The sequence below is a fragment of the Catharus ustulatus genome, chromosome 15, assembly GCF_009819885.2.
Source record: "Catharus ustulatus isolate bCatUst1 chromosome 15, bCatUst1.pri.v2, whole genome shotgun sequence".
Classification (NCBI taxonomy): Eukaryota; Metazoa; Chordata; class Aves; order Passeriformes; family Turdidae; genus Catharus; species Catharus ustulatus.
In genome coordinates this window covers 4,183,719-4,211,367 of record NC_046235.1, presented here as the reverse complement: position 1 = coordinate 4,211,367, position 27,649 = coordinate 4,183,719, and the positions used below count along the sequence as shown (strand labels likewise).

The 27,649-nt window shown below is 40.6% G+C and overlaps 1 protein-coding gene across 5 annotated transcripts in view; it reads right to left on the bottom strand.

The window, feature by feature from the left end:
• Positions 1-27,649, bottom strand: part of SLIT3 (slit guidance ligand 3) — a 466,954-nt gene that overhangs the window by 109,659 nt on the left and 329,646 nt on the right. For all 5 annotated transcript variants that reach the window (XM_033073074.1, XM_033073076.1, XM_033073075.1 and 2 more), the window contains 4 exons: positions 17,186-17,329; positions 14,564-14,727; positions 1,330-1,480; positions 151-225 (listed from right to left, as the gene is read on the bottom strand). In XM_033073074.1, the coding sequence (XP_032928965.1) occupies positions 151-225; positions 1,330-1,480; positions 14,564-14,727; positions 17,186-17,329 (534 nt within the window). The remainder of the gene's footprint in view (positions 1-150; positions 226-1,329; positions 1,481-14,563; positions 14,728-17,185; positions 17,330-27,649) is intronic.

Below are 27,649 nucleotides of genomic sequence, written 5' to 3'. Positions count from 1 at the left end.
TCCATCTAACAGGGAACTCTTCCAGTTTTGTTAAACTCACATTAAAAAAGTGATTGCTGCTACTGCAGAACTAAACTATAAAAAACTCATCCCTTCTTCTTTCTTTCCAATCCAAGGCTGCATATATTCTAACAAGCAACTCAGACTTACATTTTCCTGAGGTTGGGCAATTTCTTGAAGAGTCCAACAGCTTCCAAAACAGAAATATCATTGTCATTCAGACGCCTGAGAGGAACAAACAAAGAGCTATTTAATGTTTCACATTAATCTACATTGTCTGTAAATATATCCCTGTGACATTCAGGGCTGCCACACAGAGAACCATGACCTTTGTTGAGCAAGGCACTCTTTGCCATCTCCCTCAGACTCCTACAGGTAAAAGAGTTTAGCTTTGAAGGGAAAGGGACATAGAGGACTATGTATAGTAAAAGCTTAGGATGCCTTAAAGAGTGTAATGCCGAAGGACAGTGTCAGAGCCCCTTCATCTTCCAACACACGGCATAAGGAATGAGTGACCTGATCTGTTACACACAGCCCCCGTTTGCGTGACTGAACCTCTGTGGTGCATTCTGCTTCACGAGCCACGCAACTGGAGATGCGCTCCATGGGACCAGAAGGGCTCTGATTTCAGGTCCTTTCCTATAAAAGTCTGCTCATCTTCAAAATGGATGTGAAGGCCACTGTCTTGGCAGGCTTGGGATGCACAATTCTCTCTGATTACACATAGCTCCACTTTGCTGTGTAGTCTTTGCTGTATTTTCTCTTGACTTCATATCAATAATTTTTATGAGGTTTTAAATAGAATAAGAACAATAAATACAACACTAACTCAAAAAAAGAAAATTCTTTTTGAAGGGGTTGCTAATGCAAGAAAAGAACAAGAATCTTCAGTTGATAAGCAATAAAAATGTTTTCTCATACTCAAATTTCTTGAAGTTACATTAGTTTAATAAGACCTGTTCCACCCAAGTAGCAGGCAATGCTGAGATGGAATGAGCCCCCGATCACAGATTCACTCAAATGGTTAAAACCCTCCCATTTCTTAAATAAAAATGATCAGGTGCAAAGGGTCATTCCAGGGTAGACTGGAAAGGAAGGACACAGCTTGGGCTTGGCCAGCACGGCTGGTGCAGAAGGCTGTGACTCCTTTCTCACCCCCAGAGCTGGCAAAAATGTTCAGGAAATAAGAGTTGTGGTACAACTCTGTTTCCCATTTTCACACTGGGATAAAAGCAGGAGGTGCCTTTAATTACCAGAGTCCCTTTTAAAGCATTTAAAAATTAGCAAAGCCAAGATGTCCATGAACAGCCCTGGGAGAGGCACACTTACAGATCAGTGGTGTATTCAGGGAGGTGAGTGGGCAGGCGGGTGAGTTTTTGGTTGGAGCAGTCTACGATCGTCCCCTCGCAGCGACACTTCTCGGGACAGACCAGGTCCATGAAACACTTCCCAGTGAATTTACTTCTGTAATCCTCTGACCCTGCAATAAAAGGAAAATATATTCCAGCAAACAGTTGATAACTGCAGCAACCAGGGGTATGGAATCCATCCTCAGCATTGCCTCCTGTCATCCCCCAGCTCTTGCACACAGCTTTAATACTTGCCAAGGACTTGTGCTCAGCAATTTTTGAAATTACTCCCAAGACTTGTCCCTGGTTTTTCACTCTCCCCTTAACAGACTAATTCCTTGTCTAACAAGCTTACCTGTTAAGATATTTTCCAGCAAAGACACTTTTTTCCTATTTGGAATTTGGTCCAACAACAAGGAAAAGGCATCTCATGAAAGAATTCAAATGACAAAAGACTTTTAAAGATATCTTTTAAAGTCCCAAATGTTCAAACCTCAGCTATTAGAGTTGGTTTTCAGTGCAATCTTTTATTAGACAACCTTGTCATCTTTCCAACAATTAGATATCTTTATTAACTATGTTAAACAAACAGCAAAGGAAAGTAATAGCAGTTTAAATCATTTTCATTTTAATTAAGGAATGGGTAGAGCATACTTAGTGAGAAGCACTCCCTGATGAACCATTACACCGTGATTACCAGACCTCTTTGACTGGGTTTTTGACCCATTCTAATGAAATGCTTTTCCAATTAGGCTCAGTGAACTAATCTGTCCTTTTCAGGTTTGGTTTTTCTCGTTTAATAGCAGCAGGTTGGAAACTTGATCTCAGTGCTTCAAGGAACCAGGAGGATTAATAAATGTGTATGTAAGCAAAGTGCTGCCAAACCCCCACCATGCAATTCCTGCCCACTCACTTCGTATTTCATGATGGAAGCACCAGAACCATTGCAGGAACCCTGTGCAAGGTCTAGGGATTGAAATTACCAGGAAAAATTTTCCAAGTTTTCCAAATTTTTAAAAGTCAATTACAAGGCTTTCTCAGAAAGAGGAGCTGAACAAATGTTTTAAGAACCCAAGAACATCAACAAATCTTAAGCTTGAGCTGAAATTTGTTTACAGAGACTTGATGACATGATTGATCTTGAGACTTGATTCATCACCTGCTTCCCCTTCCCAGACTGATAAATACACCACTGCCCATTTTATGACCATGTACTATTTTCTGAAAGAAAAAAGATGCTTCCTAAATCCACTGTTATTTTAATTTATGTTACACATTATCTCCACAGGGTGATGCAGTGAAAACAAGCAATTCTACAGGCAATCTAACACTTTGATCCCACAGACACACTTTGGTTCAGTTTTGTAATTCCAAGTTGGAATATGAGAACATTGACATACAGATTTGTACTTTACTGCTATAGTGGTGCTAAATACTTTGCTGTTTTTTGTGTTTATTATAAATTACACATCTAAAGTGCAACTTCCCTGACAGCACAGCACTTAAAGTATTAGGACCATTGGGCATTTTAAAGCATTATAAAAATACAGTCTAAGATTTTCTCCACACTACTATAATTTAAACTCTTATGCTTTTACAAAAATCTAACATTTCATTTCCAGTCCTAGGTATTCCAAACTTGGTAGTCAGAATGTTTGGTTGTTTACAATTTATTGGAAACAATACCAAAGACAAACAGTTATCAGAATCAGACTTTATTAAAACTGCTAAAATTACAATACACATTGAATAACTCACCAACAATCAGTGATCAGAAAATGTTTTGGAAATCCCAACTTAAGCCTTGAAGACACACTTCTAAGTTTCCTAGTGAAAGTTCTTTTTGAAAAAATACTCACAAACAACATGAAGTTACATAGGGTGAATATATCTGGTACCCACTCTCCTGATGGTGAGGCACACAGCCTTCCCCACTGCAGCACCTCCAAGAAGTTGATGCTGCCTGGGCATCTGTCCACAGCTACCACCACAGAAACAGGGGAAAGGAAGGCCTCAGCTCAGCAGGAGAGGGAGGGAGAAAACATCATCTACTTATTGGTTTTTCTGTTCCTTCTCTCTTTCTCTTTTCTCTCTTTTTTTTTTTTTCTTCTTCTTTTTGAGTTTAAATAAGAGTTACTCAGGTAATCAGTGAGTCAAAAGTAATCAACAGCCTGTCTGTGCTCAGCAAGTACTCAGTCATCTCTTAGCCTGAGAGACAGCAGGAATCACCTGCCAAAGACCAGATAAAATTTACCATTTGACCTGAGCCTTGAGATCACTTGGACAGGTGGCTGCTCTATTAAGATATTCCCATCTGGGATAGCAATGTGAAATTCAGCCATCTGCTTGCAGAACTGTTAAAGCACATACATCCATTCCTCCTGACTGCAGGGCTCTGAGAGAACACAACAGGACTCAGGAAGCCCAGTTCACCACCACAGGCATGGAATACTTCTTGCCCACTATAAAATCATCCATGGAAAGCCACAGAGAAGAGATGCATGACCTCTGCTCTCTAGTCTCTAGCAATTCTCCAAATTAAGAAGAATTAAAGTTTGCTGCAAAATAAGTAGCCAAGGCAACAGCAGCAGCTGTGGTTATTTGATTTGTTAGTTATTCTGGTAACATTTTTATTTCACAACCAATATGACACCACTATCAGGTACTGTGATTTCTTATTATCATAAAACAAATACACAGTGGCATTCTACAGAACAGCAGCACTGAGGTATAGAAACATCTCATTTCTAAGTGCTCAAACATTCTATGTGCCTTTCTGATAACCACATGGAGAATTAGGTGACAGAGAGAAATACCTTTTTGTACTACTCTTCTTTTAAAGCATGGTTTAGAAAATCTGATTTCAGTTTTCAAAACTTCACTTTCCAAAAGACTTAAAAGGAGTTCTGGAGGATCTGTTCTGCTACAAATCAGGCTGTCTCAACAGAGCTTGAAAAGCAGTCTGATGCATTCATTCCAGAAAATGATCCAGCTCCCTCAAATTTGGCACCAAAAATATGACCATTGAGATCAGTTGGTCTAAAACTTGAATGAAAACCGCAGGAATCTCAGAAGTTCTTTACAGAACCACAAGATCACAATTCTCTCAGGGAATAAAAAAGAAGTGCATTTTTTGGTCCTAATTCCACATTGTTAGTGTTAATTTTTATCAGTAACTACAGATAAAATCCAAGAGTCCTAGATGTCCTTCTTCTGACAGCTCCACAACAGATATGTGACAAATTTGCACACCAAGGCAATATTTCAGTAGAGGAAAACTTCTGTATGAGCCCCTCAAAGTCCTTTGTGAATAGGTGTCATTATTTCTGTCTAGTGGGGGTTAGGCAGAAGTATTTTGAATATCTAACCTAAGCTGTTAAAGCTAAAATGGCCCATTTGGATTTGCTGACTCAGCTTTGCCCTATGGAATTATTGGATAGTGCTGTTTCCATATAGGCCATGTTAGCCATGTCATTTTCAAGAGATGAAACACCATACTTTGCAAACTCTTCTAAAGTTTTTTTGCATTCTATTTGTTCACAATGCAATGCCAGCACATTAAGAGCAGGTCCACAGTTACACTGAGTGGCAGGTGTCCTGTTGCAGAAGTGGCATCCAAAGTGTATCTCAAGTGGAAGGATTCACTGGGCAGCTCAAACAGACAGATGCAGCTTACATTATGTGCAAGGTAAGGAGACAAAAGTGATTTTTCATCTCTGTAGTTACAGCTGGAATCACCCTTGAATATTATCAACCAACAGAATGCCTGCCTCCTTCACTGTGAGAGCAACTGAACAGATTAATTACTTAGAAATGGTTATTCTGCATGCAAGCCCTGTGGAAAGTCTGTGCACACATCACTGTGGCTCCCTGGCAGTGCCTGGGAGCCTGGTTAGCAACACTTCACCTGCTCCACCGTCCCCGTGCGGAAAGGGAAAGGGAAAGGGAATCTCTCACCTTTCGATGCTTCTGCCCCGGCAGAAGTATCCAGGCATGCCATGCTGCAGGGAGTATGCAGCCTTCCATGGTGCTTGACAGAACCATGTTCCATTTGTATTGTTCTACCACATGGTTAGATCAAGCACAAAGGAAAACCCCATGGACAGCCAGAGTCAGAGTTAGGCAGCGCCAAAGAGAGAGGAGCGTTGAGAGGAAGCAGCATGGAGAAGCACAAGCTGAAGTTCACGGAGAGCTGCTCTCCACTCCACCATGCAAAAAGGTGCTGGATACAAGAGGTCATCCTTTATGCTACTGCAGGAACACCCTGGAGCACAATTGGGGTTAGTGAACACGAACAGAGCCCGGGCGAGTTCAGAGACAGAGCTGACGTGACAGAAAACGCTACCAGAGCAGCACTCACTGCTCCTTCCAGGGAGCATGTGCAGCTCCCACCACAGTGAATGCCCAATCTACGCTGCTTTTTATTACTTACTCCCTCCTGGTGTCTCCTTTCAGTAAAAATGCCATTTAGGTTTGCTCCATTTATTTAAATGCAACCTTAGAAATACCGCAGCCCATATTAATAACAGCAGATTGGGAGCTGATGGCCGAGCTCTGGCCTTAAATGCTCCCTGAGTGCCCTTTGAGCCTGATTTCAGCTCCCAGAGGCCCTTCATGCTGGTGGCACTTACACTGGCAATCTGTAATTGCCACTGCTTTTCTTTTCTTCTTTTTTTTTAATTTCCTCTGCTCTTTCCAGCAGAGTAGCACACACATGCTACTACAGACCAAGACAGCATTTTGTTATTCTGTTTCTGAGCATATTGGTTGGGTTTTGTACATCATCCACTGATGGAAGCTGAGCACTCCTTATTTCCAACATCCTGGATTATTTCAAACAGCTTTGTTCTTGTAACGCACTCCTGCAACTCTGACATATAAAGCAGGGCATTCAGTTCAGGCTTGACTGCTCCCACTGGAATAAAGCTCTCACTGACTCCACTGTCTGCAGAGCTGTGCCAGTGGACAATGATTTTGAAAGTCACATCTCTTGCAGGAAGTGGCTGTCCTCTGCAACTGCTCACAGTGTTTTGCTGGACTTCAGTGAAGGTTAGTGCTTGTGCTTTTAAATACAAATCACTTTCCTTAGTAAGGGGTTTGCAGTGCCCAAAGAACAAAGTCAGCACCAAGCAGATTATTCATTACCTACGTGGAGAACAAGGCGAGTGCTTGACCAGAGATGACAGATAATACAGCAGGGGTCTGTGCTGCACCACTCTGCCATGACCCAGCACTCTTATGTAGAAAAGCCAACACTGAGTTACTTGGGAACTTCAGGAAATAAGTACAGTGTTAACTCAGCCATCCCATACTGTGGGTTTGGTTCAACAATGAAAGTAAGGGAATTTTGTCTATCTTAGTAATCTAAGAAATAAACTGAAGCAGTTTTTTAGGGCAGCCTAACAAAAATCTTCAATCTCCACAGCCTGGCAAACTAGCCAGAGTCTTAATTGATAAAAACATTCGATTATTAATTTTCTTTTGTGACTCATGCAATGTGGCACAAAACCACATTGATTTTCTCACCTGATTAATTCAAAGTATGCCTAACCCTGGAATCCACACCTCATTTACTTAGAAATTGTATCTATAACTAGCATTCCTGACAATAATTTCGTATGGCTCCAGTGAGGAATGCAGAATCCTATATCCTTATTCCTACACTGCTTTAATAAAGCAGAAATTCTGGCTGGGCTCTTCAAACAAATTAATCTACAGTACTCTGCTAAACAATGCCAAGTAACAGTTCATATCTTCCAAAGAATTTTACATTATATACTGATTTACAGTATTAAGTGGGATATCTATAATAAACTCAGTAATTTCAGTGTCAATGAACTCTTTCAGTCCCACTAGACACAAATGCAGTCTGAGCCCTGTGAACACCTTCCTGAGAAACCCCATGAGAATATTTGAACAAGACTCTCTTCCTTTGCTGCACTAATTAAACACCACTTACAATAACTGCCTAAACTAATCATCAACTGCAAAGAACGAGAGGCACCAGCACACAAAGAAATCTGTCAAAATCCTAATTTATGTCCCTAGAATACAGGAGAGCAGAAATACCAGGAAAGCACACTAGTTTATAAATTACATTAAAAACCATTCCATAAGCCTTTGGATGTACATAAGACCATCCTGGAAAAATGTTTGCCAAAAATAAGCTGAAATATGAAATACATCTCCAGCTATTTGCCAGTTTCCATGAAAACCTCTCCTTCAGATACCTTACACACAAACAGCATTGTATGGTTTGCTCTTGGTGTTTGTTCACTTCTCATAATCCACGTTCTGTAATCGGTCACTGACCCTGCAGTTTGTAAAGAATTTGTAACAAACTTGTACACCTATTTTTAACTGTCCCATCAGGCTGCAACACCTCAGGAGACTGCTGCAGTCTCAGAACAGCCAGATGAAAATTTTATTGTCCAATTGCAGTACCAACATCCTTGCACAGGTTTTAGCTGACGAGCACCTCCCCAGTTATTTTCTGTATCCCATTCAGGTGACCACTACACACACAAAATGCTACCTTAGCACCTCTGGTGCTGCTCAGCTTGACCTCAGCACATGGAATAGCAAGGTGAGAGGAGACAGAAAACTTTGTCCCACCCTAATTTCTGAGGTTAAAAGAGCAATCAATCACTCAGCTTTCTGACATAGTTAATTAAGAGGGTAATTCTGATCTCAAGGGAGGAATCTACACAGCCTTGCACTCTGCCTACACGGGGAATCTAGGATAACTGTGATATTTGGATGCCTAAGTGATATGGATGCATCTGTGACTCAAGAGTCATCCTCCCTCTTCCCAGTGCCTCTTTACTATAATTGCAGATAAGGATGTTGGTGGGTAAAAAAGCTGTATTTTGCTTTTTTGAAGACTACTTCAACTCAAAAATAAAATGAGGCAGAGCCTAAAATAAACTTTCTAACTGAAACACGTCAATTTACTTTCTTATTAAGAACCATACTCTCTGCCAAACAGACCCACCTGTTTTATGTTAAGCTTATGCTTCCTTGAGTGAAATGGTTCCCATTCTTTCCTCCACTGCAGAGCCAGAACCCTTCACCATCGTGTTCTTCACAGGCTAGTGAAGCTCAGACTGACACAAATTTTAACATAAAGATCTGAATTGCTATCAGAGATGTACAGAAAAGGGAGTGCTATAATCAGTATCCAGTACAGTTAAATTAATTTCACAACAGCAACACTTTCACAGTACAAGGGAACCCAGCTCCATTACTATTAGTCATAGCAATTGTATTGTGTTCTCTAATGACTTCAGCTTCAGCAAGAATTCATGCAAACAAAAGCCCAAATATACTCAGTTTCAGTGTACCATGAAAAATTATTTTTCATAATTACAAATTCAGTGTAGGATTTAATCTGTAGGTGATTTATTGGTGTTAAACAACCTTCCATTCAGATAAGAATAATTCTTACACACCACAAACATATCCTCAGTTTTGGTATATTGAGAGGGTTTCTGAAGGTAGTTCTGCTGAATCTTTCAGAGGGAAAAAAGGGGTACAACACACAGAATTTAACTGAATAAAACCAAACCATACAAGAAACCCCAAACCAAACCAAATCAAACACAGACAGAAATCTGAATGCAGTTTGTCAAATCATAAGTGTTTCCTATCCCTTTCACTCAACAGCAAGGCAAAGCTGTAGTGAGAAAAGTGCTGGAGCTTGACATTTCCCACTAGCATGAGCAGGCCTGGAGCACCCAGGACAAACCCACAGGCTTGCTCAGGAGCTGCTGGAGCCCCAGACACCATGGGCAGGATCATCACATCCCCAAAAACGTGTCCCTGCAGCACTGCAACAAGGCAGACAGGAGCAGGTGCTTTCCATCAAACAGAAAATATTAAGGGCAGGAGTGTGAGCCCACAGTCTGTAAATGACTATTTGCTTATTAAAAATGAAAAGAATTTGCAAAGTTGTTATCAGAGTGATTGGCAAATTACAGGAACAACTGGAGAGTGTTTCAATCAGATAAATTATGTAAGATCTGGGTTGAATTCAGCTACCTTTCATGACTTTTAAACACTGCTTGAGGAATAGCAATGCATTGCAGCTTTCAGTCTGAGAGCTCAAAAATCTTAAATCGTGTTTACACATCACTGGGAGCAGAGAAGGGGATAACCCAAGCAGTCCAAGGGACACAAAATGTGTGAACTGCCACAGGGAGGGGACAAAAGTGTTGATGTGCAGCCTATGCTCCCCTGACTCCATCCACGACAGTTCTGTGCTTCTAAAGGTGCAACAATGCAGAGAAGAGAGAAGCAACTTTCAGGTGATTACAAGAACAGCAAGTCTGTTCAAAGCAGACAGGTAACCTGAGGAAGGTGAGTGTGTATGAAGACAGAGACTGGAAAAGACACATAAAGAATTAGGAGAAAAACTGCAGATAGTGAGAAGAGATTTATCAAGTGCCTTGAAAATGATGAGTGAACAAAAAGCAGCTACATTACTATCTAATAACTGGGGATAACATGACAGAAATGACACAAGCCACAAGCCCTAAAAATGCCATTTTTGGACCCAAATGTACCACAAAGGCTGACTTTGCTTTGAGTTGGGTTAACAAGAAGCAGTGTCCAAAAGGAGAGAATAATGCTGGCAGATGGTTCATTTTCCTCCTCCTGCTCTCCCCTGTCCTTTAGATTGTATAGCACTGTCTGGAACTGAAGGAACTAATTAAAGGCAGTTAGACACAATGTATGCAGGAGGAAGCAATAAGACAGGTTGACTTGAGAGTGTTTCAAATAGCAATCTTCTTTATAAAAGTCTTATTTCTAAGAATTAGAAGATAAAGAGCTTTTGTGATGTGATGTTTGTAGAAACACATTGCATTGATCATTATCAGAGATAGTTTGTGTCAGTACAGCAGGTGGAACTTTCATTGCTTTTGAAATGCACAATATACTGAAAAATGCAAACATATCACAGGGAGAAATAGATATACAGCTGAATGCAAGGGCAATTCTTTCCAAAAGCTATTTCATACACAGTGTCACACAGCAATCAAGGAACCTGCCAAGTCTTGAAGTGACAATAAGCTACCACAGAGACAACACAATCTGCTCATAGATTCATTTCCCTTACTCCTAAAGCCTAGTGCTGTCTCAGAAAACAAAACTGCTCGGTAGTGAACTTAATCAAATGCTCCTGGGCAGGATATTTGTGTTGATCTTTTTTCCCCTTACTCATATTAAGAATGGGAGCCTCCAGTGACCTAAGGCTGCCAAACACCATTGGATCCTTAGGTGGCCAGAGTGGGCAGATGCAACCAAAAACAAAGTGATCACCAGAATTTCACTGTTGCCACTGAAAATGACAGTATTTCCCTTTTCTAAACAGAAGAGAGAGAGAATTGGTCACAGCCTGTCCTTCTGATTTCTCTTTCAAGAAAACATCTCAGAATTTTTAGTCTCAGATTGTATAGCTGTGTGAAGACAGTTGGGCAAGGTGGAGATTTGTTATTGTTGTGGTGCACTGCATCAAATGCAAAGCAAAAAATCACAGGAAATAGTATCTATTGCAATCTGAAGTTTAAACATATTTGATGGTATATTCAAAAGCTCTGCCTGTCTCACAGCCCTGGGCAAAAATATGTCCTGTTCCCTGCTGTTCCTTCATTTCATGCTGTAATGCTTCCAATTCTCCTTTTAAAAAGAATTATGTACATTATCTACCTGTTGCACAGAAGCTCCTTTCTATGGCCACTCATAACCTTTGCAGATGTTGTTCCATTGTTATCAGTAAAAGCTCGAGTCATTAGGTTCTGGAGGAAATAGCATCTGGGAAAAGTGCCTCAATTGAAAGAACTGATCAACTGAAAAAAGAAGGTAAGTACTTCTGGCTAGATGCTATCTAACAGGATGGGGGGGGACCTGTGATGAAAACTGAAGGAAACAGTGTGCAGAATGAAGTTTTGTAGATCTGTCTGCACAATTTAATTTAATTATCAAATACAGTTCTATTTAGCCCATCTGCTTCTGTGTCCTCTTGACATCACCTTCTTGATGCTCCTCTGCCACTTCAGACTGATGAAACTTCAAACATCTCAGCTTTTCTCCCCCAATTCTGCTAACCACTCCTCTCTCCTATCCTTAGAGAATAAGCACTTCCCTTTCTTCCCTTAATTTACTGAACAACCATGGTGTTTTTTTCTCATAACAGGTCCTTTCTGACAGTCCCCTTTATGATCACAGAACCACGGAATGGTTTGGGACAGGAGGGACCATAAAACTCATCTCATTCCCACACCCTGCCATGGCAGGGACATTTCCACTGTCCCAGGCTGCTCCAAGCCCCAGTGTCCAACCTGGCCTTGCACAATTCCAGGGATCCAGAGACAGCCACAGCTTCTCTGGGCACCCTGTTCCAGGGCCTGCCCAACCTGCCAGGGAAGAATTTCTCCCCAGTACCTAATCTAAACCAACCATCCTACAGTTTAAAGCCATTCCTCCTTGTCCTAGCACATAGTGCCCTTGTCAAAAGGAATGTGGAAGACACACAGATCACTTCAGGACAACCTCAGAATTTTATGACTTTAAAACTGTCCTTTCCCTGATGTCAAAGTATTAAGCTCACCTAGGCTTAACTGCTCCTGGGTGTGATCCTGACACTGCCTGAGTGCCTCTGCACCCACAGCTCACACTTTCTGTGCATCCTCATCTCTTCTCAAAGGTCAAAGACTCTGTGAGGATAAAATCCCTCACATTTCTTCCATAACCAACCCCTCACACTCCCTGTGTTTTCCCCTCAAAAAACAGTGTTCTGACCATTGACATGTACTAAATTTATTACACAAACTACATTAAAACACCAGGATGCTGAAAAAAAGAACTCTTGGAGAAAGAGATGCACATTTACAAAAGAATTTAAAATGAAAATTGCTTTCTCATACATTGAGCCGAAGATGTAAAAACTAGAGAGGGAGAGAGACTCCCAAAGGCAATGAGGACACTGACAAGTTACTAAGCCTTGCCATCCCAGTGGGATTGTGTCATCCCTGGATGACACAAACCCTGCCCAATGCTCTAAATGAAGATTCATACCTCATGGACATTTCTGCAGAGAGACGTGCTGTGTTAGATCCTGGGATGAAACATATTCCTCCAACTGAAAACATGGAAAATTCCTGCTAAATGCCAAGCCTGAAGCAGCCATGATTCAAAGGGACAAGTTGAGCAGAACAGGTGCCAAGGATGTCTGTTCCCTGAACTGACTTACAAACTAAGATTTTCTAAACCATTAGATGTTCCTTGTCTCCTGTGAGCAGACAGCGAGTCGAGTTCAATGTATCTCATCACCATCTGGAAACTCTACAGGCAAGGATCTCTTCTCCACTGAGCTTTTGAGCAGCATTAGTTTTCATCCAGCTGAAATCTTTGTTCTGAAGCTGTTCAATCCCTGCTCTCCTCCTTCATAAGTCAGGTTTATGCCTTTTTCATGTGGTTTTGATATAGATGTGGAGCTGGAGACCCAGGGAAAAACAGCCTAATGCCTCAAGGAAAGGACACCCAAGATAAGAACTCACACAAAATATTATTCTCAGCATCACCAGGTACCGAGTTCTGCACAGTAAATCTTCTTATGACCTCCCCTAAATGGTGTCAGATGGTGTTTGCCTTCTCCAATCGCCTGTACCTTTGTTCTAAGCATGCATGCACACACATAACATTAATTCCTCTAGTCCATTAATAAAACCAGAAAAAAATAACAGTGGCAAATTGGGTACAGGTTTATACAAATGTGTTTCTGCAGGCTGCTTTCCTTTCTGAACTATATTTATGCATTTTCATTTCCAGTTTCTTTAAATATGAATATTACTGGCTAATTACATTGTTACTATGATGGACACAGTCCAAAAATCTAGATAAAGTATGTCATCATTTCAGGCCTGATTATAAATTTTGTAGCTTGAGTCACAAGGGATTGAAGACCTTAACAAGCCTGCCTAAGAAAGCTGACTGCAAATGAAGTTATCTTTATTTTCTTTCCCCCATGAAGGGAAGGTTTAGCTCGGCATGTTGCTCGCAGAGATGCACAAAGCACAACGGCTTGTTTTGGGCTGCTGCCACTCAGCTTCATGCTGCATCCCCATCTACAGCCATTCATCTTTTACCACCAGGAACACAATTAATCATCTTTCTTTTCAGAGGAAAAAGAAAAATCATAGTAATTTTCATAGAAAACACCGCAAGGTACTCCATCAATAACAGTCATTTTTCTCCTCAGTACACACTAATAGATTTGCTTACTGAAACCTGCTTGTCTTTACAGTACACAAAAATGCAGTAATCCAAAATAGATATAACCAATATAAACAATAGGAAAAATACATGAAGAAGCAGTCATCTGCTTAGTTGAGCTGTGAGGCAAGAAATATTCTTTTACAGACAGCTGAACCATAAATAAAGAACAGATAGGATTAAGAAAAAGCTGTTTATGTTACTTTGGAGGTTAATTTCAGGTGGAAACATTTTTCTGTCTCATTCACAACACAAAACCTTTATGCACCTTTTAAATCAAAGCTTGCTGAAACCAAAAAATCTTACCAACTTTGGTGGCAATTTTAGTGGAGTTAGTGTGTGTTACTTATGGATGTAAGGAAAATGAATGTATGAGAGCATGTGAATTGATGCCAACTGATGCCATTCCCTCATCCCCAGCTTCACTCCCAAACCAGACCAGAAATGCCCAGTGCCAGTTGTGTGAAAACCTCTGACACTGTTCTCAGCCTTTTAGGTGGGGGAACTGAACTCAAGCTCAGCTCTCATTAGGGCAGTAAGAGTTCTGCTTGAATACAAATGACAATTCTGTCAAAATATAACATTTCCTACATGGATTCACACATATTGTCATTCTTTTCCTTAAAAATATCATAATTTAGTAAGTTTTTACGATTAAACATCACAAGCTTTTCTCTTTTTTTTTTCTTTTCTTTGTTTTTAAGAGAAGACAGCTAGAGACTGCCTTTTTTTTTCTCTTTTCTGTCTCTTTTTTTTTTTTTTTTAATCCATAAGGTAATTGGCTTTCTGTCGAACTAACCGAATTTCCCCAAATTTAATTTCCAAAGATGCTCCCTAATATCCATTACAGCAAACACTGTCCCGCAGATTCGATTAGCGGGCTCTCTGGACCTGCTTATCCCTGAATGGAGAGCGCAGCAGAGGCTGGATAAATGAATTACCTGAGCAGCGGAACTTCTTGCTCTTGATCTGGCTGATGCGTTTGTTGGCAAGGCGACGGGGATTGCTGCAGCGAGCGCCGCTCGTCTCGATCGGATTATCCTGCAGGTAATCAGCCAGCCACTTCAGATGGCAGTCGCACACAAATGGGTTCTGAGCTAAATGGCTGCGAGAAGGATGGCATGTTTAATCAGGAGTGACCTGTGACACCGTGCTCCAGTGCTGTTTTTTTCGCCGACGCCGAACCTGAAGAGTGGAGTAATTGAATCGGCGCCCGAAAAAAAAACCCAGCCAGGCCCGGCGGAAGCCACACGGAGCCGCACGTGAATGGGAGAATTCTGTGAGCGCTCACAGCTCGCAGCTCCCCACGCCCGCAGCCAGTCCTCGCACCGAGCAAACAACAGTGAAGACAGAAAAGGCCCCTGTAAAGGACACAGACCTGCTGCTGCCTCCCAAGTCCCACTGCTTCTCCTGAGAGCTTGACATGCTGCCTTTTGAGAGACATGCACCTTTCCTGAAAATCATTTTGTATCCTGGTTTGGAAGAAATTTGATCAGCAAACTCAAAATGTGAATTAGTAAAGCACCTTGGATCTTTGGGCAAAGGTAGAAGTGGTCCAGAATCTTTTCAGAAGAGCAAAATTAATATTTGCACATGCTCATCGTGTGTAATAGTACTTCCTTTATATGTATTTTTTCCTGAAGCAAAAGGTTTTAATTTAAAGACTGAAATGTTTAGGCAAAGTACAACTGCACTCTATCCTTCTCCCAAATTTGCTCAACTTGTTTCCTATGAAATTGGAAATAGCTATTATACCATTTATTTTAACTGGGCATTTAGACAGTGGTAACAGAAATCTGCTGGAGCATCTTAGAGAGAAACAGTGTTTTTCTGCTGCTGTTTTATTTTGCTTGACCATGCTGAGCACTGTGTCAGCAGAGTTTCCAGGTCCTTCCCAGAGCCAGGGTCTAATCTCAGTTCAGCTAACTTGCATCAGTCCCTCTGACCTCCAAGGGAGCAGGACTCAGCTCTCCAATAACTGCAAAGACAGGTTAAGAAAAGACAGATGTTTCAATTTGGTTTGGACAGAGGTATAAAGTTATAGCCTCACAAGAACTCTCTCACTCTGTTACTGTTTTCCACTTGTAGAAACTTCTTTTCTGTTTGCAGTTATATTTATGAACTGTCACAGAACAAAATAAGTGTAAAACAGAGCACAGCAATGGCAGTCCATGACTGGGGAAGGGAGAGCACACAGAGCAGAAGTGGCCTGAAGAAACTCAGGATTCCTGTTGCAGTAGAGCCATTCTTGCTATGAAAGGTCCAAAGAACAAAGAATCACATAGAGACAGAATTTGGGTCTGGTTTTGCAGCTCTAGAGAAAACACAGAATATGCCAATCACTTGGAGTATTTAAAATGGAAGAATGAATCCAAACTTTTCCTGACAAAGTGTCTTGGTGTGAAGGGACAAGTCCATTCTAAGCAAGGGCCACCAGGAACAGCAGCAAAACCCTATGGAAACCAATAGGAAATATTCATACCTTAGGGCTATAAACATTTTAAAAGCCTGTTGTTTAACCTGACAAACCTTACATACCTCCGTAAAAGAATCCTCTCTGTGGCCTCAGTTTATGTGTGCACATACACAACAAGCTGCAGCAGCAGAAAGCATGGTGGAGCTGGGGGACAGAACTGGGGGCTGTTATACATGATTATTCCACTGCCTTAATGGTTTGCAGCAATACATACTGGTCAAATATCTGTTGGAAATTCAGGTTGTGTTTTTGGCTGCCTGAGGATGTGGCAGAAACTCTGCTGCAAGAAATCATTCCTGTCAGTTCATTTGTGTATGATTTAAGACATTTATACAACTAATTCAGCCAATGCATTCCCAGTATTAAAACATATAAATGTGCATTTGCATACAAAAATTGCAGTACTATAGCATAGTGTGTGCCTAGATACTGCAGTGTATATATACATACACACATATATATATGTTTATATTTTAGTACTGGAATATCAGGCTGCCAACTCCAGCTCTGAAGGAGTACTATTTACCTTATTATCTTATTACTCACAGCTTTATGATGAGACCTTCTTCTATAAAATATTGAATCATTTCTATATTTTTGTTTCTGATATCTATTCCAATGTCTCCAAATTAAAAAATGTTTAGTGGATTTTCTTAATGGATCAAATAACACAACATATCATTCCTCTTAAGTGGAATGTCAGCTGAAATGTGGTTACAGAAGTCATGAACTGCACAGCAGGACTCAGACCCAGGCAGGAGAGATGCCAACTCACTGGCTCATTAAAAACTGTTAGGCAATGATCCTAACAGAATCTGCTGTTCATATCTTATCCAGAGTCAAATGCACACATTATCTCCTCAACAAACAGCCTGAGCTTCACACAGTTCTGACATTTCTGCCACTAAGGGCAGGTTGTGCCGATCCTGCTCTTGCTGAACTGATGCAACACTTCTTTTTCTTGCTCCTTTTCTCTCAGTGAGGGAAGGAGGGGCTCTTCCAAATTGTCTTAATGTCAGATGCAAAGACAGGCAGCATCTTTGGTGGGGAAGAAAGAGCTGTCATTTATGATATGCTGCATACTCACAGAGTCTGGATCGATCGCAGAGGTGCAAAGAGCCCCTTGCTGACGGTCTGCAGTTTGTTGTCATAAAGAGATAACAGTTTGAGATTATGCAGACCTTGGAACGTGTTCACCCTCAGGCAGTTGATCTTGTTGGCATTGAGAAGCCTGAAAACAGAGAAAAGGTTTAGAATTCATTAATCTTGTAATAATCAAATACAGATAGATTGGAGTTTGGGGTTAAATCTTTAACCTAACTTCCAAAGCTAAACCACATGTAAAGGTTTAATTTGCCTGTTAAATTTAAAAGGTGAAAAACTCACAATGGACATGAGTGCTCTCACAGCTGGGGAATATACAGGCATATATAACATCCTAAAAGCTGGGGTTGGTGGGGGCTGCATGCCTAGCCCTCTCCCAATTTACTCAAATTCTATACAGGTATTTAAGGAAGCTTTCAGCCTAATATACACAAGAATAAAAATTACTCCCCATCTTGCTATTCTATGCATACACAGCCCACAATGAGAAGAACCCTTATTTTTCAGTTTTCTCTACCAGCAGCTGTCTTAAGGCTAACAAACTGTGAGTTTGAGATCTTTTGATGAGGAGTGCAGGGTTAATTTGATAACAAAAGATTAAAAAGATATTTCTCCTGGGAGACAAAAAGAGGGAAGTGCAAGATCTGGGCTAAAATTTACTGAATGGAAACTGAGTTCACACCCAAGAACAGCCAGGCAGGGGGCCAGGCTACCACAGGAGCTGTGTCCTCAGTCCCTGTCCTTGGAGGTTTTCAAAGTGACACCAAACAAAGCCATGAGTAACCTGCTGTGACCTGGCTCTGCTTTAAGCAAGGGTTCTCTAGACTATTCTTAAGTGAGCACTCAAGGTCCCTTCCAGCCTCTACTGTCCCACAATCCTATGAATTCCAGTCACACCAGCAGAAAAGTGGAAAAATAGCACAAAGGCAATTTAAATACTATTCTTAAAAAACATATTTTTCAACTACACAGCAACCAGCTGGAGGAACTAATCAGTTCAGCAAGAAAATCTCGGACAGTACTCATTCAAGTTTTCTGAGATTATCCATCCAGAGTTCTGCCCCATGTAACAAGTATATACAAACACAACAACAAGCTGCATCTCCTGCTGAGACAATCAAACACAAGAACATTTAACTTGTCACTGTTATCTGCATAGCTGGTATCTTGCACTTAGAAAGGAAATAGGCTGGAAATTACCTATTCTTCATAGCAAAGCCAAAATCCACATCTTTTGATTACCACCAGCCTGAGAAAAATGGCAAATTGCAAACAGTGTATGTTGTTAACTTAGCTCTCTTGAGCAAAAAGTTCTTCCCTTGTCAATGAATTTAGAGGACTAAATATTACATTAATGTGACTCTGTGAGGCAAAACACTAATACAAAAACAGAACAGAAGTATGTTTATAGGCAAAAAGGAAAATATATCCTCTATTCCTCAGCAAGCAAATGCATCATTTTAAAGACACCTCTAACAACACAGGGAACTTCTATTCTCAACAAACTGCACAGACACCACTAAAGACACGAGGGCAGCCGCTCAGGAAGAAATACAGGCTTGCTAGCTGCATGTGATGCTTTTCTTTTCTGTTCTCCAAATATAATTCAGAAGATGCTTCCTCTGCCTTTACCTTCCTGAAACCTTTGGAACATCACACACTCATTACAGTTCTCTGCTCCTACTGTTGTTTTGGCAGAGCCTCCTTGTTGCAGCCAAAAGTTACAGGGTTTGTGATACACAGGAGATGAAGGCAGACTCGGGCAGCATGGAGAGCTCCAGGAGAACAGGAATGCTTTGGAATGAGAGGGCTCCAAAGGAGAACTCCCCCTCCCAGCCTACAGGAAAGTCAGTATCAATTTACCCAAATTTCCTCCTTTGTATGTTGTGGAAAATTAAGTTTGACATTAGTTAAGATGAAATCCCATAGAAGGCAATGATGGATAAATGAGGTTACATTTTTGCATGAACTAATAGCTAAAACAATTTTATGAAATCATAAGCAGTACTAGTATGACCTCTCTGGAATCTGTATTTCCATGACACCTAATCCACACTTGTGTTGGCTCCCCCAAAAGTAAAAGGGTAATTTTCCCACTGGGTTACCGGAACAGCTCCTCCTCCCTCTCTCCAATAGCAAATGCCAACTCTTCCTGCTTGCTTGTTACAGCCATTTGTGTGTCCAAACCAAAGCAACCTTCCTGCTCTCAGATCTCACACATCATGCATTTCTCTTTCCAGCTTGTAGAGTATCTTATGCAAAAAGAATGGTTTAACAAGGTAGTAGGAGGCAGAACCAGGTACTGAATTGTGAACAATATCCCTAGACATGCTCTCAGGCATCACAAATCCTTTGGTTTCTACCCCCTGTCCTTTTGCACTGGTCCTAACCCAATTTTAGGAAATGCACATCAGCTTGGTTTGGCTGTTCCTGTCCCATGACAGAGGCTTGGCACCTGAGCTACCCAGGAACAAAACTCAAAGCAAGTATGTATTTCAATTTATTTTGCTAGATGCTGATTTTTTTTTCCAGTATTACAGTAATGGCTTATGTTGCAAGCAGTACTTGTAACAAGGCATAAAGCAAAAATGAAAACCATCTCAGAAATAAGAGAATTTACAACAGAATCACAATTGTATTTCCACATGTGGCTAACCAGTAGGTTTTCTTGGGATGCCTCAGAAGTGCACAGCACAGTTGCTCTGGGCAGATGATGTTCCCTCCTGTGCAAAGATCAGGCACAAAGTCTACATTACTGATCCACCCCACTGAAAAACCCTCTGAGCAAAAGTGACCTGCAACTGCAGTGAATACACTGGATCCAGATTCATTCTCCCATTAGTTTCAACAAAACATGAGTAAACTCCATGCTGGAAAATAGAATTTACAAGGTGACGAGGTTTCCTGGCAAAAATTTTTGATGACTATGTTCATGGTGATATAATCTGTGCCATTTATTTAGAGCCAGACACTGAAAATGAGAGCAACTGATCCTCTATACAGCCACAAATACAGAGGCACACACTCTCCTTTAAGCATTTGAGTGATTTGGAATAAAAAAGTGCTTCTGCAGACTCTTTAGAAGTGGGAATTCAGGTCCTAAACAGCTTTTCTTAGGTGACAACACCTATTCTGTATATCACAGAGTCTGCCCAACAGTAATGCAGGTGTAGCCATATGAAGTGGATGGTGAGATACATTAATGACTTTTTCTGCTCAGAATGAGTGAGAAACAGGGGGGAGAAGTGAAAAACTGAGGAAGCAGAATACATCATCCCTAAAAATTTTTCCTCCTGCTTACTGTGAGTTAGATGATGACTGTTGGCCAGAATCATTAAGGTTCATATTCCTTTCAAAACTCTCAGTTATTTTAAAATATCCGCTATGAATATTCCCCTCTATAAATCTCAGCTCTTTACTTAATCTTTCTTCATTATCCCAGCTCCACTAATGGCATCTAACTTTTAATTAGGTATACAAGGCCTCATATGGAGTTAAAAGTGGTTTTAAGAGGTTTTTTAAACTGACACAAAGGAAGATGAGAAAAACATATTCCAGGAAGCAGAATCTTCCTTGAACACTGAACCAGGCCATAAAACATACCAAGGGTTCCTTTGCTGGACTTACACAAAAAGAAGGAGCAACATTAAAAGTGGAGTTTTATTTTAGCAGGAATTACATAGTATTTTTTCTTTTGCACCAATTCATGGTGAAAGTAAATTCCACTAATTCTCCTATTTTGCTATCAGCTTGATTGGAGGAGATTTACACACGGCCTCCAGATGTGGGGCACCATTCAAAAGGAGGTTAAATATTCAAGTAGAAATAAAACCGCCTGCTACCCAGAGGGATGATGGATTATTAACTCAAGTCTCCATTTTCATCCCTCTGGATACGTAAAAAACATGAAGAAACCTCTCACAAGCCTTGGACCACCACAGAATACAGGAGAATGGTTAAAAACCTTGTGGTTTGCACACCATTGAAACAACGAGCTGAGCAGAGCACTATTACAATTCCATGAAGCCATTTCCTGAAAAAGTGGATTTGTCCACACACATTGAAATAATAACGTGTTTCAGCTAAGCCCTTGAAATGAATGTGCACTGAATTGGCTCTGTAATTGTATCAGCTGCTCATAAGCACCATCTGCATAATTAAGATGGTCCCATAATTGAATTATATGCCCAAGCACAGCTTCAAGTGATTAACATTTAAATAACATTCTGAACTCCAAACCCAAAATGACTGAAAAAATTGTTTTTTAAGAGCAAATGGGAACGTTTATATGGCTTTTACCCTTGGCCATGTTTGTATTTTTATCTCAGTGAAGTCAAGTAATCAAACTATCAGGAAATAACCACAAAACTTGGAGAATCATCAGCAACCTGGCAACCTCACACGTGCTGGGGACTGCAGGTTGGCCTCTGGTGCTGCAGGATAGAGCAAGGAACCATCCTAAATACATGAGTGAGCCTAAAGGAAAGTGCTGGGGAGAAAGCTGCACCAAAGCACTGAAAAGCTTCTCTTCCTTCTTCACCAGCTTTGTGTTTTGACAGCAACGACAACACGATGAGAATGAAAATGTTTGGCATCCCATGAACTGGCTGGCACATCCCACATGCCAGACTCCACTGGGGAAAATGAGAACTCACCAGAAAAAACAGATGCAAGAGGCACAGGAGACTTGTAGGGGAGAGGAGAACTGGGTAACAGTTTTGCCTGGGTAACAGCAGAATACAAATTGAACAGGCATGACCTTAATAAAATATCAGTAGTTGAAAGCTTCACCTACATTCAGAGGCACTATAAGGCAGCAAAGAAAGAACTCTCTGCAGAAAGCTTTCCTTAGGATATACAATACACATTAGAAGAAGTCCAGAAAAAGTTAAGCATGCATCTTTCAGAATTTTCTCTTGAAATTTTTAGGGAATCAAGCGTCATCCTTGATGTAACACAATTTTTCATGGGAGAACAGCTGAAGTCAATACAGCAATATCTAGTCAAGCACTTGGTCATCCCAGCAGCCAAGGACAAGCAACATCTAATGACAGAACTGGGTGTGCCCCTGCCTAGTTATTGGCAAAATAATTACATTAAGTTTCAGGAACATTTTAAGACGGCCTGGACTGTCAGGGAGCATTTTGATTGTGTCTCACTGTGTTGAGATATTTAAACATCTACAAAATTTACATTTTCTAATGTGATGACTGACCACTGAAGAGTCTGTCAGTACTTCAGTTGATAATAACCAGCATGAAATCATCATCATGGTGCTTAACCAGCTTCAAGTGTTTCTCCATGTTCAGGAAGCTGGATGAAAGTGATGACAAATTTATTCACAGTAAATTAAAATGGAAAAGTCGCAAGCTGATAATGAGTCAAGAAGGAAGCACAGGCCACAGTCTGGCAGTCCTCTTTTGGTGGGAATTTAGAAAGAGATTTCAGAAATTCCTTTTCTGATCCAAAATTCTGCAACTCTGGCTGAACACCACCCACAAAACAAGCCTGTGGTACTTCTATCACTACCTGGAGCATTATAAACACTTGTCACAGCACCAGACTTGTGCTATTTGAAATTGAATAGTGTCTAACTTCTGCCTGCAGGTGAGATCACAGCTGATTCCAGATAACCACATGATAATTCAGATGCACAACAGAACAAACACATTTTCACAACTTTTTGGGCTAGCAGAGCTAGATTTGTGTGTAATAAGAACAAAGAGAGCTTCTGCCAGGAGAGTCCAGCTCAGAGCACGGGCGTCAGAGAAGCTGCTGGATCACACTGACGTAGGGATGAGCAGTTGTTTTGGGAAGCTGCATGCAGCCAGCTACACAAGTGACACAGGAAAGGCAGATGCTGCTGCAGTCTTTCATTAGAGCTTGACTGTAATTGTGTTTCTGAGTCTGGCAGATGCTGCTTCCTCACTTTTAACAGTGCCTATTGAGTTTAGTGAGATTACCACAATAGCAACCTAAATGCAGAAATCTGAAGGAAAAAAGCTTGAGGCGAATGGTTGGAAAGCAATCTTAAAGCTATTAGACAGGTCTGTGCTGAGAGCATTCTGTCCTGGACTGCAAGGATGAGGGTGGCACAGTCTCTGTGCTGTAGCCAAAAATATTTTGAGGAATCAAGAGGAAAGCTCATATGCCATTTTGCTGAGAATTTACATTCACAGAGCCCAGAAATGACTTAGGTTGCAAAGGACCTCCAGGTCACCTGCTCTGAAGCCCACTCAAAGCATGACTCATTCATGCACATTAATGCAGATCACCAGATCACAGGATAATTCAGAATTCCAGGAAGCTCCAGTGGTTTCTTGTCCTGATAGGCTGCCAAAACAGGATGAGCTACAAGGTCAGACTGGGTTACCTTGAGCTTTATCCAGTCTGGATAAAGTCTGGTCTTTAAAACCTTGAAGGACAGAGGATGCACAGATTTCTGGGCACCCTTCTCCAACTACCTGACATCATTGGGAAACTGTTTTCCCCTTACATCTAGGCACAAAGTCTCTTTTTTTTTTTTTTTTTTTTTTTTTACTGCCTGTTGTCTATTCTCTGTGAGAAAAAGTAAGAACTCCACAGAACAAGATTTTCTCCATCACTTAAAGCCCAGATCACTATTGGGAAGAGAAGACACTGCTGTGCTGTTAAAGACTTGTAAATGGAAATCTGTGCTTTCTTTATTCTGACATTTCTGTACTGTTTACATTGATGATTAATACATTTATGCATACAACAGTGCAATGTATACAATGCTAAATATTGGAATTGATGTACATTCTGTTGTTTTTAAATATTCTGTATGAGTTTGTACACCACAGCATTCTCTTTGAGATTCTATCAAGCCCCAAAAATACACAATAAATAACTGGTAGATCCTGATTTAAGCTCTTCAGTACTGGGATTCAATTTAGAATTACAAATCAGCACAAGCACTTCAAACTTGGCAAATCTGCCATGAAGATACTTTCCAAGCAACCTCACCAAAAAAGAGTTGGGGATACCTAGTATCTGCTTTATTCATCCCAGAAAAAACAAAATAAAAAGTGAATTAGAAAAAAATAAGAATAACTCAAACCAAAATTTGACCAGTTGAATTTTGGGAAGACTGAAGATAGCAGTTTCTGAAAGTACACGCATGACTTGTCACTTCATACAAGTCTATTTTAGGATCAGCTGAAGCTGTAAATATTATATCTAGTTCCAATTTTAACCCATGTTAGATGAGTTATAATTTTTCACCACTTTTGACATCACTTTATCTGTCAGTATGTCAAACTCCAGGCACCAATATGATTATTGGTCCTTTCCAACTGCAGAGTTGAGTTTTCCCTAATGACCAGATATTAGGTGAAGGAGGAGAAGGCTGTCAGCTTTTGGCATCGTTTTAATATTTATTTTAATATATATGTACCACAGGACTAGATCTCCTGATGTCTAGCAACATCAAAACAGAGGATTTTTCCATGGGGATTTTTCTTGCTCAGTAAAACTTGGGAATCACAAAGAGAAGATTTGGGATCAACACTCCTGAGCACTTGCATGATTAGTAACTATGCAAAGTAAATTTCCTCAAGGAAAAGGATATATTGAAAACTGATTCTTGCCAGACATTTGAAAAATGAGACTTCATCCCTCATATTATTCTGCTATACAGCCTCTTTAAAGAGCAGAGATTTTATGGCAGCTCTTGTTCCAGGAGCCAGAGCAGCGCGACGCGCACGGCGCAATAAAAGGCTCCCAGAATGTTTGGTTTAATGTGGTGGCAGGGAGGGAAGTGTGTTACTTAGATGTGACAAATGCTGGCTCACAAACTCACTGCCCATGCTGCTGTTGGGTTTATATCTCACAGGATTATCTGTCTCCTGGAATAACCATCCACAGCTAATGGTTACTCAAAAACGTCCACCTTAAGCTGAGCCTTGGCCATTCTTTTGGTATTAAAACGCAAGAAGTGTAAAAAATCAAATTAATCAAACACCATTTCACAGCTTGGATACATTGCTCCTCCAATAAAATGAAAGTTTCCATTCACTGTATTAAAGAAACCCACAAAAGCTAAAAAAAACAGTTATCCCTTTCTAGAAAACAACATAGATCTCTCAAACCCAACTTGACCTAAAATTCCCAGAAGGCACTTGACAGAACCTGCTGAGAAGAAGAATGTATGAGGATAGGGTACAGTCGCTACAAAGCTTTCTATCATCATCTCCTCTGGCACCTTCAAAAAGAATAAGGAAAACTACATAGTCCAAGAAAAGCTTCTGCTCCATAGAACAGATGTGTTGTTGGACTTGAAGAATGATTTTTGCTGCTCTGTTGGTTACCACTGCATACTTAAGAAACACATAAGTTTTGTGAAATCAGCAATTTAACAAAAATCCAATTGCAATTGCTTTTGTGGGTAAAGTTAACTGAAGATAGTTAAACATTTTGAATTAAACCCATAGAGTTTAAAAAAAGCCCAACAAAACCACACCCTAATCCCTCAACAAAAAAATCCTCAAAATCCTTATTATTTAACCATGCCTGGTTATTTTCCTGCCAAATACAATATAATACTGGCTTACCACCTCTGCCTTTATAGGGCAGAAATGCAGAATGCTGATGTCAGCCAGGTGGTCTAAGACTTGTTCTGAATTCACTTCCCCTACACCAAAGTCAAACGGGACATGTGAAGATGTGACCATGCCTGAGATCAGAACCCCTCTGTCCAGCTCTGGGGCTCCTGACATCAGTGGTGCTGTCTGAAGGTATTAGGCCCTTACAGACAACAATTCAGCCAGAATACAGAATAATACAGGCCTATATATTTAAACTGAAGAACAATCATGTATCTGAGAAACTCTGATAAGCTCTATCCAAAACAATTAACACAAATATTATCTATTCTGAAATTTCAATGTAATTATTTTTTCTTTTAAATAATATCTTTTCTTTCTAAATAATAGTATTTCCTTCTAAATAATACAGAACCCACTAGGATTCTCTTTTTCTCATTGTGTCCTGCTTTATCATAAAGCCAGTACATTTTCAAAACTGCTCCTGCTTCAGCTCAGGAAATCAGACAGGCTACCAGGATACCTTAATCAGAGTGTTCTTATCAGAGTGTCTCCAGACTAATAAGAAGAAATCCAATCTAGTGCCCACGGAACACTAAATTAGATCTAATCATAGGGCACTCTTCCAATTGCTCAACAGCAGGTCTAAGACCAACGAATGCCATTTATTTTTTTTTTTAGTAGTCATTGAAATACTACAAGCAATCCCAGAACAGCTGCTTCGAAGTCACAATCCAAAAAGCTGCAGACATTTGTTTGCATTTAAAACACGATCATTCAATGCTCTCCTTGCCAAAAGACACTTTACATAGGAAGATGCTCAAGAAGACCCAGGAAAGCTCCAGGGTCATGGTATTTTGGGAATTCCAAAATGAGGCAACATACCTACATTGTCTCAGCTTGAGAACGTTTAAATAGTTGAATCACAACTTCTTTCAGTGGTTCCCTGGCACACAGATTTTTGTTTCCTTAACAACAAGGCACTACTTGAGCTAATTCTGACTAAAAACAATTGCACCTTGTCTTAAATATGCACTACCCTGAGGCCTTCTCTACATGCACACCAGGACTATCTATAAAGGAGTTACAAACTGCTCAATGACTTATGCAAAAGTTCTAGACCCACATTTCTATAGGACACGGTGATCCATGCGTTGAGTGATTTTCTTATTTATATTTTCCTGCTGGGAAGGATTCTATCTGTAAAGTGTCCTGGATTAGACAGAAAAAGTCTTCAAGAGTATCACTTCAAAGCTGTAACTGTAAAATATGTGGGTTGGGGAGGACAACTGTAAATCTCAAATTTTTTAAAATACAGATTTTTTTCTCACAGGTCAAGGCTGAATGAGTCCCAGCTTCTCTGCACTTTCATAATTACTGTCCTCAAGCCTGGCAAACCAGCCCCAAAATTTCTCTTACTGCCCAGGCTGCCATGGAAACACTGAAGTACCAGAAAACTTGTGAGGTTTGGGGCAGGAGAGAGGAAAGGAGCTGTGAGAAAAAGGTGCATAGGGCAAAGATAAAACAACAGGCAGCTCCCCACTGCCCCAGCTCAGGGACTGTCACAGCCACACCAAAGGGGCTCTTGTTTGCTCTGCTCTGGAACAGGGGATCCAAGCCTGCAATTAAGGTCTTATGGATAAATTACATATCTGAGCAGTCCTTCACTTAGTATAGAGAGTAATTTCAATTACTTCATTTGACTTGTTTGGCTTTGCTCATGAATGCTGATCTAAACCTAAGCTTGCTTTGATATCCCATATCAGGGCAGCAAAGGTTGCAATCACAGTGACAAATCCAATGGCCACAACAATCTTTGGGAAATTCATTGCTGGCTACATGAGGATTGTCAGAAAGGCTTCAAGTAACATGTCTAAAAGCTA